Source organism: Battus philenor, unplaced genomic scaffold, assembly GCF_028537555.1.
Source record: "Battus philenor isolate CCGP_79_NKW_IND1 unplaced genomic scaffold, ilBatPhil1.0.hap1 SCAF_9, whole genome shotgun sequence".
Lineage (NCBI taxonomy): Eukaryota > Metazoa > Arthropoda > Insecta > Lepidoptera > Papilionidae > Battus > Battus philenor.
In genome coordinates this window covers 15850000-15865557 of record NW_027181759.1, presented here as the reverse complement: position 1 = coordinate 15865557, position 15558 = coordinate 15850000, and the positions used below count along the sequence as shown (strand labels likewise).

Sequence of the window (15558 nt, the reverse complement as noted above, 5' to 3'; positions counted from 1 at the left end):
ATAAACGATCACTTGTTTTACTTTCGTTTTTGCTTATTTTTAAGTTGAAGTTGCCTTTTGTCCGATGTTTTACTAAATAAACTATCATTACGTGTCGTAAAACTGAGGATAAATACCAAGTTAACTAGAACACTGCTTATTTTATAAATGTAATGGTATGTTTTATATTCTGTGGCGATTGGGGCTAGTTTATAAATAATTGAGTTGTAATTATAATTTAATTTTAAAAATCACATCAGTTTAAATATGAAAAGAGAAAATAATGTTAATTTCTTTTATAAACTAAAATTTTTTAGAAAAAAATTTACATATTAAAAAAAGTTTTAGAATTTATTATTAGAAATTATTATATTGATTATTTTCATACAAATAACGTATGAAAATCAGTTCGTTTTTTTTAATGGAACCGTTTTTTTGGCCTCTCGTTCAATCTCTGGTATCGTTGGTTAGGGTTGTTTGACATAATTATTTTTCATAATTTTTTTATTTATTTTCATAATTTATCCTTCTCAATGTCTTCCATTCTTTATTCAAATTTCCTTAACAATATCTTTCGTTACTTTCCATACATCGCCTCACTTCCTTCACCTTCCCTCCAGGGTTCTATAATTTTAAATTTATTAATTTTGCTTCTTTATTCTGTTGCTTTCATTCATATATTTAACAATTTATTAATTTTTATTTCTTATTTATATTCTTACTATTTATGTCGCACTTATAATAATATTTATAATATCTCAGCTATTTTATCAATCTTGTTTATTATTTTTAATGATGCTATTGCTTATTTAATTTTTTTTCCTATTACCTTTTTGCTATCTGGTGAGACTCTTTACTCGCCAGTGTGGCGATGTTCTCCTCTATTCTCTCTGCTAGCCAAGACTTACCTCATAGAAGTATCGTGAATTTTTTTGCTGATTTCGATATAATATAATAATAAATACACGTAATTTTTAAAATTGCCGCCAATTTGAGAAAATAAATGACGAAATTAAATTAAAGAGAAGATTCGAAAAAGATTCTGTTTTCGAATTTTAAAATATTTTAAAATGTTGTTGTTACGTATTATGAGTTCTGACTCGAAGTAAAACACCACTGGTTCACAAGGAGTCCTTTATTCACAAATCAGATGGTCACCCTACTTTAACACAAAGTATACTTTCGCATAGTCCATACTACGCTTCCAAATCGCTCAAGAAATCATTGTCCAGATAACTTGCCAAATAGTCACTTTGCATTACTGATCGTAAATAATAATCTTATAACTCGAAAAACAACACTGCACTGTCGACATGGGGAGTACACGTATTTATACTACGGATAAGGTTCTAGTTTGAGATAGTACTCTGTTAGAGTTTTCGAGAATCGTACACAGAAATTTATAAATAACTTTAAGATCACGCGTGTTTACGGCACTTCTTGATCCCAGGGTTCTGTGTTTATTGTTTGGAAGGTTTATTTTAGTTTTTTTTTTATGGCCCCCGCTATTGGGGGCCTCTCGTACCCCTATCTTAGGTGGGACAGGGACTTTACGGGCAATTTATTTTTTCACGTAGTTATTTATTATTTCCATTCTCTCCTTTCGTTCTTCACATATTCTTTCAGTCATTGTGACCTTTCATTCCTCCCTCATTACATGTTACATTTTATCTTCATTTCTTTTCGTTTACATTTTTATCACATTTTATATCACATTTTATATCACATTTTGAGTTACATTTTATCACATTTTTTCTTATTGTCTATTTAAAACTTTTCTTATTTTCTTTAATTTTTATTTTCTTGTATCATTTTTTTAATTATTTCCTTGCAGTATGAGAGGAATTCTTCCCTAGTATCCTTTCCTGCTATCAGGGAGGCTGTTTAGAAGGTTGTGTAGCTTGTGCTTTGTAAAAATATTATATAAATTGGCCAGTTCTATAATATTCATAGATTATTATGAATATTCATGCGCACGTATGATAATTACTTTCGCCTATCACCTAAGGCATGGCGACGCAATACACTTTTCACTCCATCAAAGGGCGGCGCGTTGCTGCGTAATATTTACGTGAACGTGACGTAGACCGTTGCGGACATCGACACGTGTTACGTGACTAGAACGTAACGTGATAAGGGTTCATTTTACTGCATTGAATTATACTCGATTATATAATTATGTTATTTGAAGTGATATGTTCAGTAATTTGTATATACAACCTACAATCATTAATTAATTCCATTTTATTCTGTTATTATTTTAAAAATCTGCAGTAATGTGTATATGTGTATACAACCTACAATAGTTGGTGAATTCAATTTTATTCTGTTATTTTAAAAATCAGGACATTGTTAGAGCGTCGTTAAAAATAAGACACCAATTAGTCAACTTTAAGTTAATTTTAAATAGTTAACTATTTATAATAAGTAAGTAAATAGTTAAAGAAATTTAGTAAACACTGTATAAGCATAAACGTGAGCAAAAAAAAAAATTGGAAATATTTCAAAACATTTTTTTTCTCACGTGATTGTTCAAACAAAGGCACGGATGTTGAGTGTTTTATCACTCGATATGTATGTTTTATATGTAAGATATTTCATAAAGTCACTTGGATAAAAATTTAGTGAAGAAAATTTTATGTCCCTACATACTCAATATATATAACAATCTGCTATATGTACATAAAAATATTAAAATATAAATTTTCTTGTACATAAGGCACTAGAAATAGAAAAGTTTCATAATATTATAAACTCTTTTGGGCAGTTGTGTACGTATTACAATACACTTCAAGAAAATTAAGAAGTAAGTTATACTAAATCTTGTTTTTAAGTACTACTGTTTGAGATATTGTAAGGTGTTCATAGATTTTAGTAATGAATTACTCTATCTACTGTGTTAAGAATATCGTAAAAGTGACCACCAAAAAAATCCCGTCTTTTTCCGACTTTTCCTTGTTGCGGGCTCTGTTCAGATCAGGATGCGTAAGGAAGCGACAGATTTAAGATGAATGACGCCATATAAAATATAAAAGGGATCACTATGAATGAAAAGATATGAATAAAGTATAATTGTATCTTATTTAGTTAAATATTCTTAAATATTTAACGGAATCAGGCGTTATTTTGCGTAAGTAGTAAGAAAAGGACCAATATTTAGCCACTTCCGCACATGCAGTGGTAGTCGTGCAACAAAGTGCACCGCCCGCCAGCCCGCTGATAAATGCGAATGCGGCAAACATTGCGAATTACACAATTGCCACTGTTAGATCACTCAACACGTGTTAATTCTTTTTCTTGCTTAAATATTCTTCTTCTTATCAGCCTATAGGCGCCCACTGCAAGGCCTAGGTCTTTATTTACTTTTAAAATATTAAATATTTACCAAATTATTTCAAAAAATTGCAATCTTTTAATATTCAGTAGAAATAATGTCATATATACCTATTATTCTCTTAATTTTATTTTTAATTATTTATATATATATATACACACACACACACACATATATATATATATATATATATATATATATATAAATTCTTACGCGCGTAATAAGTACACGCCGCCATTTTTAAAACTAAATTTATATTGCTGTAAGTTAGTTGTATGCATACATGGAATGCGTCTTTGCAACGGTTCTCTAATATATTTTTGTCTGCACCTGACATTAAAGGCTCCCCTTGTATTTTTTGTCGATTTCCGGTTTCAACGGATGTTATGGTCGGTTGAAACAGCCCTTAAGTCTTAAGAAGGGTATGATATTATTGCTTTATAATGTACGTCATTGAAAAGCTTAGGGATATAAAAAGTATATATATATGAGGATTACAAAACATTCCATTGCTCTAACAGTAACGACATCCATATATATATATGTATATTAATATATGTTCTCAGAAGACGTTGTATGCAGGCCGCTTCTATCCGATTTTGGAAATGGTGATGTATTTTTCTCTTTATGACTATAATTTCTTTAATGGAATCAGGCATTATTTTGCGAAAGTCCATCCTAAGTAAGAAAAGGACCAATATTCAGCCACTTCCGCACATGCAGTGGTAGTTGTGCAACAAAGTGCACCACCCGCCAGCCTTTCTTACTGACTATAATTTCATAATATATTAACTGGCAATGGCTTGTATAAAACAAATTTAGTATTTTTTCCTAACCTTTAATCTCTAATCACGAATATTAATGTTAAAACTAATTAATATGAGTTAAATGCTTTGAATATCGTTTCTTTATTTCAGGTAATTATCTATAATTTGTTTAATTGTATTCAATTTGTGTGCTGTACTTACAAGTACAGCACACAAATTGAATAAGTAAACAAATTATAGATAATAATATTTTTGATAATTTATTATATTAATTAATAACTGTAGTATTAACGAAAAAAAAATTCATTTCAGAAATAATAACCGTGTTTGACTTCAGAAATATAATAGAGCATTATATAAGTGTCTGAATATATATATATACATAGGATTCCTTACCCACTAGTATGGGAAAAAGAGCATTTTCCTTGGCAAATTAGCCGATAGTATGGTTTGAAAATAAAAATTCTGTGCGATGATACCACATAACATTATCGAACTACCATTTACTAAATTTAAAACGCATATTAAAAGTAAATTGATGTAAAAGGTTTATTATTCAATAAACTACACGACAAGAATCCTTGGCTGGTATATTGACTAATTATTTTGATTTCATTCAGGCTATATCTAATAAAATGTATGTGTAAAACTTCATTAAAAGATGTGTTGTTGTGGAGTTTCTTCTTGCTTCTTCTCCACAACTATAATACCTTGCGAAGCAGAGTAGAGTCAAAAATAAAACAGATTTAAAAAAAACTTGAAAAAAGTTGAAAATCAATAAGAGTTCTGTTAAAAGTTCCTAATATAACATATTTTATTTATCTGTTTTGATGTAAATTAAAGAGTAGTAAGTAAGAAAAGGACCAATATTTAACCACTTCCGCACATGCAGTGGTAGTCGTGCAATGAAATGCACCGCCCGCCAGCCGGCTGATAAATGCGTATGCGGCAAACAATGCGAATCACACAACCGCCACCACCAAATTACTCAACACGTGTTTCACCCCTCCACGGGGCATCTTCAGGAGTTATTTTTTTATTTGACTGCTTAAAAAGTAACTTTAAAATTATATTTTGAAAATCGAATTTAAAAAGTAAATTCTTTCTGTCAGTTTTGAAGACGAATTCACCTGTTTCACATCAATATGTATGATGCGTTTTATCAATATTAGCATACGGGCTTCCTCCTTTCCCGACACGGTGACGACATCTCTGTCAATCTACTGACGTTTACATGTCTCCGAGTGTCGGAACGAATCGACAACAACAACATACAACTCTGACGTTTTTATTAAACGGTTTTATTTAGTTCGACCCCTACGGAATTCATTTATTTGGGTCAAAATTAGAAATTGAAATTTAAACACTTTTCCGTTGTCAGATTGATCTGAAATTTGGCACACACGATTAATTTCGATGACAATACAATATAATAAAATCAATAACATTATAAATCTAAGATGGCCGCCGATACAAAATGGCGGATTACATATTTTTCCTTAACCCCCTCAATATGGGTATCAAATGAAAGGGCTGCACAAGTAAAACACGATGATTATGTCAAAATTCAAAATTCAAGATGGACGCCGTTCCAATATGGCGGACTAGGTACATATTTTTCCACAACCACCACAATATGGGTATCAAAAAACCGTTTTACTTAAAAGTTTTTTAAATGTATTTGTATATATAACACTATGCTTCAATCTGTCAGGCTGGACAAATGATAGTGCAAAAGTGAAATGGTTTAGCCATGATCGATGTTATTTCAGTAAGAAAATAGGCTGGATCTAAATTAACTTGATAACCGGGTTGCGACTGCTTATCACAGCCTCAACCCTTCTTAATCATCGTCGTTTCAGCCTCCTTTCAGCCTTAGACACCCGCTGTAAAACATATTCATATTATTTAAGCCTTTAAACCCATCTAATATCACTTGCATCTGTCTTTAATAACTTATATAATATTAAAGCGTTGGCTGGACAGATAGTTGAGTCGTGTAAGCAAATATAAATACATTGGTAGAGGTGTTACAGATCGAAAAGTAAAGTGGAGAGAGCTTCCTGAAACTGATCTGATCGGCAAGTGTTTTTATCGAAAGAAATTTCTTCATCGTCTCTCTCACACCAAGGTGTTTCGAAAACACATTTTATGATGCTTAGCTTAAACATCTTTTATTGGTAGCATAGTTCAAAGGCTTTCTCATCATCAGTATCATCAGATTAAGAGGCCACTGACTGATTGCTTAGGCGGATGTTCCGAGATGTGATCAGGCGCTGAAATTTGGCGAGACGGGACTTTGGTTAAATCTGGCACATACCCGCTCAGCATTCCGACTGAAGCACTTGAGAAAGCCAAACATAGACTTGAGTTTTCTACTGTCTGACTAAAATTACTTCCGTTTCATAAACCTCAAGGCCGGAAGAATAACTAACGAAAGAAATTTTAGCGACGATACTGCACAGGAACTACAACGAAACCCGGTGTAGTTTTTGTATGAGAGCATATTCAAAACCGTATTGCTGTATTAAAACCTAAAGAACCTTCTAGAAGCTGACCGGAATCATAGCGAATCCGTTTACGTGTGATAATGGGACCGCATTGTATCAGCGCTTGAATAGTAGCCGCATCGCATCAAAAAGCCCAGAGAACTGCATTAGTACTACGATTACATCTAAACCACAGCTGAAGCTCCAGAACAGCAAGTCTCGGTACCACATCTTTCACGCTGTCGTAGCGAATACGTGTGCGTTGTGAGCCAGTGACGTCAGGCTCACTGCCGACCCCGTTTGTAAAGCGGCGAGAGGACGTGAACAGGCTTTGCTTTCTCCGACTTGACTTCACCTTACGTGGCTGGTGCGTAACTTATTGTGAACCAGTCCTAAGTTTGAATTCTGATTCTTTTTTTAAAAATAATTATACATCATTTTTATCAAAATAATATAATATTTCATGTGTTAAGGATTAAAAATCAGGCAGCAGAATGTCCCGCATTTGAAGGGTACGAAACCGAATGCCGGATAGGAAAAAAGATTAAGGAGGCCACACTCGCATCCATTATAATGGAAAAGGATGCAAGAAAGTCCGTCCTCAAATTCTTCAGGAAAGTTTCACAATATGTAATTAATATGAATAAAACATAGTTAAACATAAATTGTTGTAAGTCTTATTATATATTTAATCTTCTTAAGATAGATTTATTAAAATTTAAATAAAAAAATATAAAATTGATGTATGATACTGCAATAGAAAAAACAACTGAAGTGTTTGAGGATGGATGAAAGGAATGGAATGATTGATAAAGGAAGTTGGAATTATGGAATGATAGAAGGAAGAAAAAAAGATATTGTGAACTATGGAAGACGAGGACGAAAATAAAAAATTCATGTGCAAAAATAGTTAAGAAATAAAAAACCCTGTTCCTAACAAAATAGGGGTGGAAGGAGAGAGTTCATTAAAAAAAAGGATTAAAAATACTACGTAGATATACAACAGTGGTATGATATTTTTATCCTTTATAGACGAAGCATTTGACTTCTGTCTAGTTTGCTGTTAAGCGTTGACGAGGTCTGCGATGGTACAAGCTTGCCTAGAAGAAACCTATTCGCTCTTGTCTTGAAGACTCCGTAGTTATAATTGTCTGGAAACAATGACACTGGTAGATTGTTCCACACCTTGGCTGTTCATTATAAAAGTACTATCAAAACGCGAATGTCAATTCGTAAGTCTTCTTGTTCGATGAAAGAAAGGATATGGGGGTAATATTTGTAATTGTTGTTTTTGTGGTGACAGAGCGCTAAAGGGTCACATCCTGGATCTCTTTACTGCAATTACGTTGGAGACTCAAAGTGAGGTTGTTATAATGATAATAAATAAATTCAATTTAAGGATTAGTATCATTAGTATGAAAAGAAGAGAGTTGAGCAGTCGCACTGTAACAACCGTAAGAGATAGCAAGAGAGAGAGAGCTACCAAGCTAGCTACCAAGGCCACCCAGCACACTTGGTACTCAATAACAGTGAGGATTAAATCCTCTTAAAAACCTAACCTGCAAGGACGAAGAATCACACTAGTATTATTTATCCAAGAAAGAGACAAAATTCCTAGAATTGAATAGAACGACGTTTAATATGTATATTAAAGGTTATTAGCTGACATTTAAGTTTATAAAGTAACTGTCATATGTTATAGCTATGCTATAGTTTAAAAATCAATTCATTTGGCAAGTTGAAAGTGACAGTGGGCAGGTCAGAACAGATGGCCATTGCGCCTGGATCTAGATTGGAGACCACGGATCAGCAAATGCAGCGTACGATCCACATTGCCAGAAGATGGATGCCAGGAAATGTTGGATGCATTGCACGGAGAATAAAAGAGAAACTATGCCAAGCTGTTAGAGAGAGAAGAAAGGTGCCAAATCTTCTTGGAGTAAGTAATTGGTTATAAATTTTTTTTCCGCTCTTTGGCATTAACAATTATTATTATATTACTCATGTATTTTTTATTCATATATATTTTTGTCTTTTTTTTGGTTTGTTATTTACCACCCTTATCATCATATTATCAATAATAGGTAACAATAAGTATACTGTTGTACCTTTTACTTATATAATGTTACCACCTATTTACATATACTTATAAATATATCATAATTCTGTTTATTAAATAAGGTAATTAAAAGCAACAAATCCTAGTCGGGTATGACTGGAATGAGAAAACAAATTGTGATTGTATCTGATGTAGAATTTAACAAAGCAAAAAGAAACATGTAAATTTATAAATAAATAAAAACATAACGAAATTAAAAATGTAAAAGTAATGCTCAGGAGGTGAAGGCAAAGTGAGGAAGGTGACGTAAGAAAGGAAAATAAAACATGGAGAAAAATAAAAGAGAGTGTGACGAATAAAAGAAAGATGTGTAGAAGATAATGAAAAATGTAAAAGATGAGGATGAAAATAAAAATAAAAAATTATTGTGAACATATTGTCCCTGCTTACCTAAGACAGGGGTATGTACAAGAGGTCCAAATCACACGGAAGGTTTTTATGAAAAGAAAAATTTGAAAAATTGCAACCTACGTCAACATACAATGTATTACATCTCTTATTGATGTCAAGTTGAATCTATTACATATTCAGGTAAGAAATGTTTCAGACTCGAGAGGAACAGGCGGAAGAAACTTAACCTTGATTTTTTTAAATAATTTATATTATGTATACAATGAACATTTGTAACCAAAAAGGCTTGAGGTCGCCCAGAGAGCAATGGAGAGTGTTATGCCAGAGCTTCACTGCGAGATAAAATCAAAAATAAGGAAATCCGCAAGAGAATCAAGATCTCCGACGCACCAAAAGGGGCCACAAAGTTTTGGACTGGCGACCACAAGTCGGCCTTGCATTGGGCGTCCATTGGCTAAGAAAAAAAGAAGTTTTGTCAAAATATTTTAGTCTTACGTAACGATCGTTAGACTGTGTTTGGCACTAATCGGTGTAACATAACTCCTGAAGATGCCCCGTGGAGGGTTTGAAACACGTGTTGAGTAATTTGGCGGTGGAGGTTGTGTGATTGGCATTGATTGCCGCATACGTATTTTTTAGCGGGCTGGCGGGCGGTGCACTTTATTGCACGACTACCACTGCATGTGCGGAAGTGGCTAAATATTGTTCCTTTTCTTACTAACGATCGTTACGTTATAATCTGGAAACTAGTTTATTAGCAGTGGTAATCCTATATAATGAATGTATAAAGTATGAATTACATAAGATTGTATCGGAATCTCACCTGCGCTTTACTATCGCAAGTATGAGTCCTCTGCCGCTGGGCTATTCCCGCTCAACCATGAAGTTTTACAACGTAAATATATAATCAATTTATTATTTAAGTTTTTGAACAGTGAACGAAATAGAACACTTTTTAAATTTTTGTTGTTCATGTGTTTTTTTTTAATTAATTTTCATCATTGTAGAAAATAAATAAATATAATAGGCGAATAGGTTAGAGCACACAGCTGCATATTTAAATAAATAGCGAAGTTTTGAAAATTACAAAATTAAAAATAATAATTTTTCTATAAAAATATATCAAAAATATGCGAGTAACACTTTATTGGACTAAAATTTTAATATGATTATAATGAAAGCTGTAAATGAAGTTATCACAGCGTGATGCGTTTTATTTATTTGTTTTTTTTTTTTTCGTTTGGACTGCAACTGGTTTTTAAATTTCTGTCTGTACGAAGTCTGACGGGACGGCTAATAATAAGACAATAAGTGATTTTGTGTAATATTGTCGGCACTTTCTCCTCAGGTGGAATGGTTAATTGTTTAGAATACGTATCCACATGAATCTCGGCACCTTGCGGCTTCGGCGGTGAGGATCGAGAGGCGCGCCGGCTGTACTTTCACCTGCGCGTGCGCCAGTCCGTCTCGAGAGTTGCCGAGGGACGCACGCGTCACGGACCCTCCGAGCAATCCGCGAACATCGATCCTGGAACTGTGTGCGAGTGATGCGCCGCCATGACCGAGGAACTGGAACCCTCGTCGTCGGAGAACGTAACGGTGGTGGCTGGGGAGTTCGCGAACGTGGCGACTGTCTCCAGTCTCAAGTCTGAGGACTCAACTGAGCAGTTGATCAGCAAAACCCCGCAGAAGAGCACAAAGGTACCGAAGAAAGAATGCAGTGTGAGCTCAAAGAGTGTGGAAGCTGGAAGTGATGAGGACACGGGGGGGAATAGACTTGTGGTGTTGTTGGGGCTCTCGCAAGTGGTGTTAGGGGCACTGCTGGTGGGTGCAGGTGCTCTGGCGGTGGTGAAGGGCGCAGCGTTGTCGAGAGTGGGCGCGGGACTGTGGGCGGGCTGCGTGGCGGTGGTCGCGGGCGTTGTCGGCGTGCTGGCCGGCATCAACGACTGTTATGGACTCAATGGAGAGAACAACGGGTGAGTTAAGATACCTCCAGTGGTTTGCGATGTGGTATGCTCATTGACCTCTGCCGGCATATATCACAAAGTTGTTACTAGAAAAGTTCTCAAAATAAAGTTAATAATTATAGCTTACAGTTTTAATGCAACACATTCAAAGCCTGTTAACGATATCTTGTTAGATGGGTTAGGCTTTGAGATTTTAGTGTAAGCAATTATTGTTGTACGTGAGAGTAGTGCAGAAACGGTGATTAGACAACCACAGCGTAAATAAAACAATCCTAAGCGATTCTCTAAGCTACTGATGATAACGTGTCAAAATTATTGCGCTATAGTAAAAGCGATTTTGCTTATTTATATATCTATTAAGTTTTAGCAGAAAACAAAATATTATTAAACCTTTAAAGCTCAGAATCGTTCGCTTACGAAGTCAAATCTCTAATTGTCATCTTAAGAATATACAGGATGATTGGTTATAGGTGTAAAAGCTATAAAACGGTGATTGTATATTAGCTTATATGTTGTCACTTAATGTATGTTAGATTAAAAATCGGTAACAGCTCAGCGGTAGAGAACTGAGACATGTGATCGTAGGTCGCGGGTTCAATTCCCGGGATACAGTCTTATATTATTCACACTTAGTGTAATTACATAAGGTTGCCATTGCTCTCAAAGGAGTTTTTAGAGGATGGGCAGCAGCGAACCATAATACAATACTGCGATTGCCAACCTTATTGCCTAGTTTGGCGATTGTGTTTATATCCCTTCATAGATATCTTTTGGGGAGGCTTATATCTAGCAGTCGGCGTCTATGGGCTAATGCGTGTATAAAGTAAAGTGTGTAGCGTGGAGTTGTAGAAAAACTCAATTAGATTTAATCCTGTATAAAATTTAGTTTCTTATAATGACATCCTTGAGGGATATCCTCTATCAGTAAAATAATGATAAAAAGGTTCCAAAAATGTTCCGAGAAGAGCCCACAACAAACTCAGATAGTTTTTTTTTTTAATGGAACCTCTTGCAAAGCCTTCTTTAGTAGAGTTGTTGTAAAATGTATTCACAAGCTATATTAACTCTTAAAATTAATTCAAGTTTTGCTCTTTTAACCATAAGAAGAAAGAAATCTTAGGTATATTAATAATTTTGACAATGACAGTTTCTTGATTAAACCAACTAACTATATATAATGTTCTAATATAAAGTATATGTATATGATATACATGTATATAACGTGTCATCATCACGAATAATAATCTATGGCTATATCTTTCTAAATGGATGAACATACGGGGTGATTGTTTTTCTTTACTTTAACATATTTCCAATCAGAACTGTACAAATCGATCACTCTGAAATATGTTATATTAATTTATATTTTCTCTTCTGTATAAAGTCTGCAGAGGTAAATAGTACAATAATTCATTATAACATGTAGTAATACGAATTTTCAAACTGCTTTCTCGTTTTTGTTAATATTACTATGTTTATTATTTTTGAAATCACTATTTTAATAAAATGTATTATACACTAAATAATAGTAAATGAGTTATCCACTAACCCCCTTATATATACATATATAAATATATATGTATATACGATATATACATACAATATATATATAAATAACGTATATATATGTATATCTATCTATATATATATATATATATATATATATATATATATATTTGTATTGTATATAACTGTCGACGAAGATAGGTCCAATGACAAAAGGTTTATTTAATAGTACCTCGGAATTATTATGGCATATGAACATCCAGAGGAAAACTCAGAGGGAAATGTCCTAAAGTTCTAGCAGATAGTTTGTCCAAATCCGATCGACACTTGACATCAAACTTCTACTGCGGAACATAGTAGCAAAGATGGCTCAATATAAGGAAGGCGAATATATTATCAGGATCATGATCCTTGGCAACGAGGAAATATATTTCAGGAGTAGGATAGGCAGCCAACATCTAAAGTGTCTTCATAAAACTAGCAGCGTTTTTGTGGTCAACTTGCACTGGTATTCAAAAATTAAATTCAAGTTCGTTAAACAAGAACTTGTAAAAATTTTTATATTATGTAAAGGATTTTCAAGTGATGGAATGAATTTCTCTAATTAATATAAAGATAAATATAAAGTTCATTTATTCAACATTGGAATTTTTAACAGAACTTTTAATGATCGTCAATTTCATTGTTTTTAAATCTATTTTATTTTTGACTCCACCGTGCTTCACAAGATGTTATATTTATGGAGAAGAAGCAGGAAGAAACTCCATAACAATACATATTTTAATAGTTTAACAACACATATTTATATATATACACTTTACCACACACAGCCTGAATCAAAACAATCAAGCGATATCACTGTCAAGGATTTTTGACATATAAATATTAGTTATGAATTTTGTAAATGTTAGTCCAATAATGTATTAAGGAATTTTATTAAAAAATTTGCATATGTTTACTATAAATAAACTAAAGACTTTTGCAGTCGGAACTTTTTTTTTAATTTATATTATTGTGATCATGAATATAAAAACTCGACTAAGTTTGCTGAGGCCTGTTTTTATATCAGAGCGCATTTGGAACCTTTGTAACTTTAAGTTGAAGAATGTCGTTATAAGTTAGTTCAATTTAATCCTAGTTTCTATAAAATTTAATTCTACATTTTTTCTCATAATGCACAGAAATGGCCACTTTAAATTACTATCTGAATAGTAATAAAATATAAATTTACCGATTAAATAATTAATGTATTGTCTACCACAATACATGATGTTTCTCTTCCGCCACGGAAGCCTTCACCGCACAATTACCTCAGATCACACGTGTAGATCAGATGGTGTCGATTAAGTCGCAATCGACTTCAACATTATGACGCTTTCTACAAATAAGTTATGACATTAGAAACTTAAGTTTTCTAACTTACGCGCGAGTCCATTGACTTATAGTCAAGTGTGTGCTAAGCAAACGTTTACCTCACTTAATGTAGGCGCGTTATTTCAAGTTATATGTAAGAAGTATATCCTTATGTTTTGAAAAAACAAAACTAAAAATACATTTTTTCTTATTAGCTACATCTCTTCTGATTTGATTTTTCTCTTTTGGCTGTAGAAAGAAAAAGTCCATTTATTGGCTTCACTTATACAGACCAGTTGATGGTTTACGTGATGTTTTATCATCTATTTAAACAAGCAGCAGTTTGTCAAAGTTATCTACGTATATAAGCATATTAATTTAAGCCGCAGGATTTTCACTGCTAGGCATAGGCAACCTCATAAATTTACTAAACTGGTTGGGAGCAACTTTCCACGTCTTCCAATGCCATCAACATGCGATGTGGCAGAAATAACTCAAGACTCATTGGTTAAGTTGGGTGATGATGGATTTCCATGGTATGAGCAACATTTTCCACCAACATCATATTTTAAAAGCCTTAACTTATTCAGATTTTTTCGCGAATTATACATTATTTAGAATCCTAATCATGCGGTAAATAATATAATACTGGCTGTCCACTGCCCGTTTCCCTAACTTCGCTAATTGCTACTTAGCTAATCTTTACATAGCAGAAGATATATTCTCCCCAAATCTTAAGTCTCTAAACCTTATGATTCTAGAGATATCGCGATGAGTCAGTACATAAGAGGGGATCTGTTTTACAAATATAAGCTATAGTTAACTTTGAATTACTTATTTATTTAACTTAATTATTTTATCAGCTATATACTTGCAATGCCTTATGAATCTTTACTCTACTTACTACCCCGTAATTTATGTGTATTTTGTAAGACAATTTACATCTTTGTTTAACTTAATTTGTAAAACCATAGATAATTATATAATCGTAATAAGTTTATCTAAAGACGAAAGTCTTTGACCAATGTGCGTTACCAGTGTACGTACGGATCCGAGATGGTCGCTTACGATAGGGCTAATAAGAAAGCTGGCGGTCGCCCAGAGAAATCGAATAAGAATTGAGAAGATCCGCTAAAGACCAAGGTCACTGAAGTTGTCAAAGAATTGCTTGTATGAATCGGCTGTAGGCGGAGCACATTGCTCGTATATCCGATGGCTGTTAGGACCAAAAAGACTCTTGAGTGGCGACAACTAGGCGAAAGACTTGAAAAGAAAAAGAAGAATATATTTATCATCAGATAACCAGTGAAAGAAGCTCGGACTTCACATTTTAATCCACATATCAAGTTTAATAATACGCATTAAACATTTATACAGATTAAAAATTATGTTTTAACTATAGTAACGAATCCTTTATATCCGATTAGAGGTTGAACATGAGCTACTCTGAGAAAGTATTCCTTACTACTTCGATGACGAGAAAAATGACTACGATTGGTCGACGGTAGCGACTACACCAATGATGGCGTCCGAATTCAAATCCGCGTTCGAATTTGAAATCGAACGCCGTATTGGCCAGCAATATCGAACGTTCTGTTATTTAATTAAAAATAAAACACTGAACTGTCATTAATGAATTGTCAAAATTTCACTTCTTAGATTTATCTGACAAATATTAATTGTCAGTATACCG

General features: G+C 33.5%; 1 protein-coding gene across 1 annotated transcript in view; it reads left to right on the top strand.

Moving 5' to 3' along the window:
* The first annotated feature begins 10596 nt into the window (after nucleotides 1–10596).
* Nucleotides 10597–15558, top strand: part of LOC137932369 (uncharacterized) — a 61806-nt gene continuing 56844 nt past the window's right edge. Inside the window, exon 1 of the mRNA XM_068775973.1 lies at nucleotides 10597–11015. Within this exon, the coding sequence (XP_068632074.1) occupies nucleotides 10597–11015 (419 nt within the window). The remainder of the gene's footprint in view (nucleotides 11016–15558) is intronic.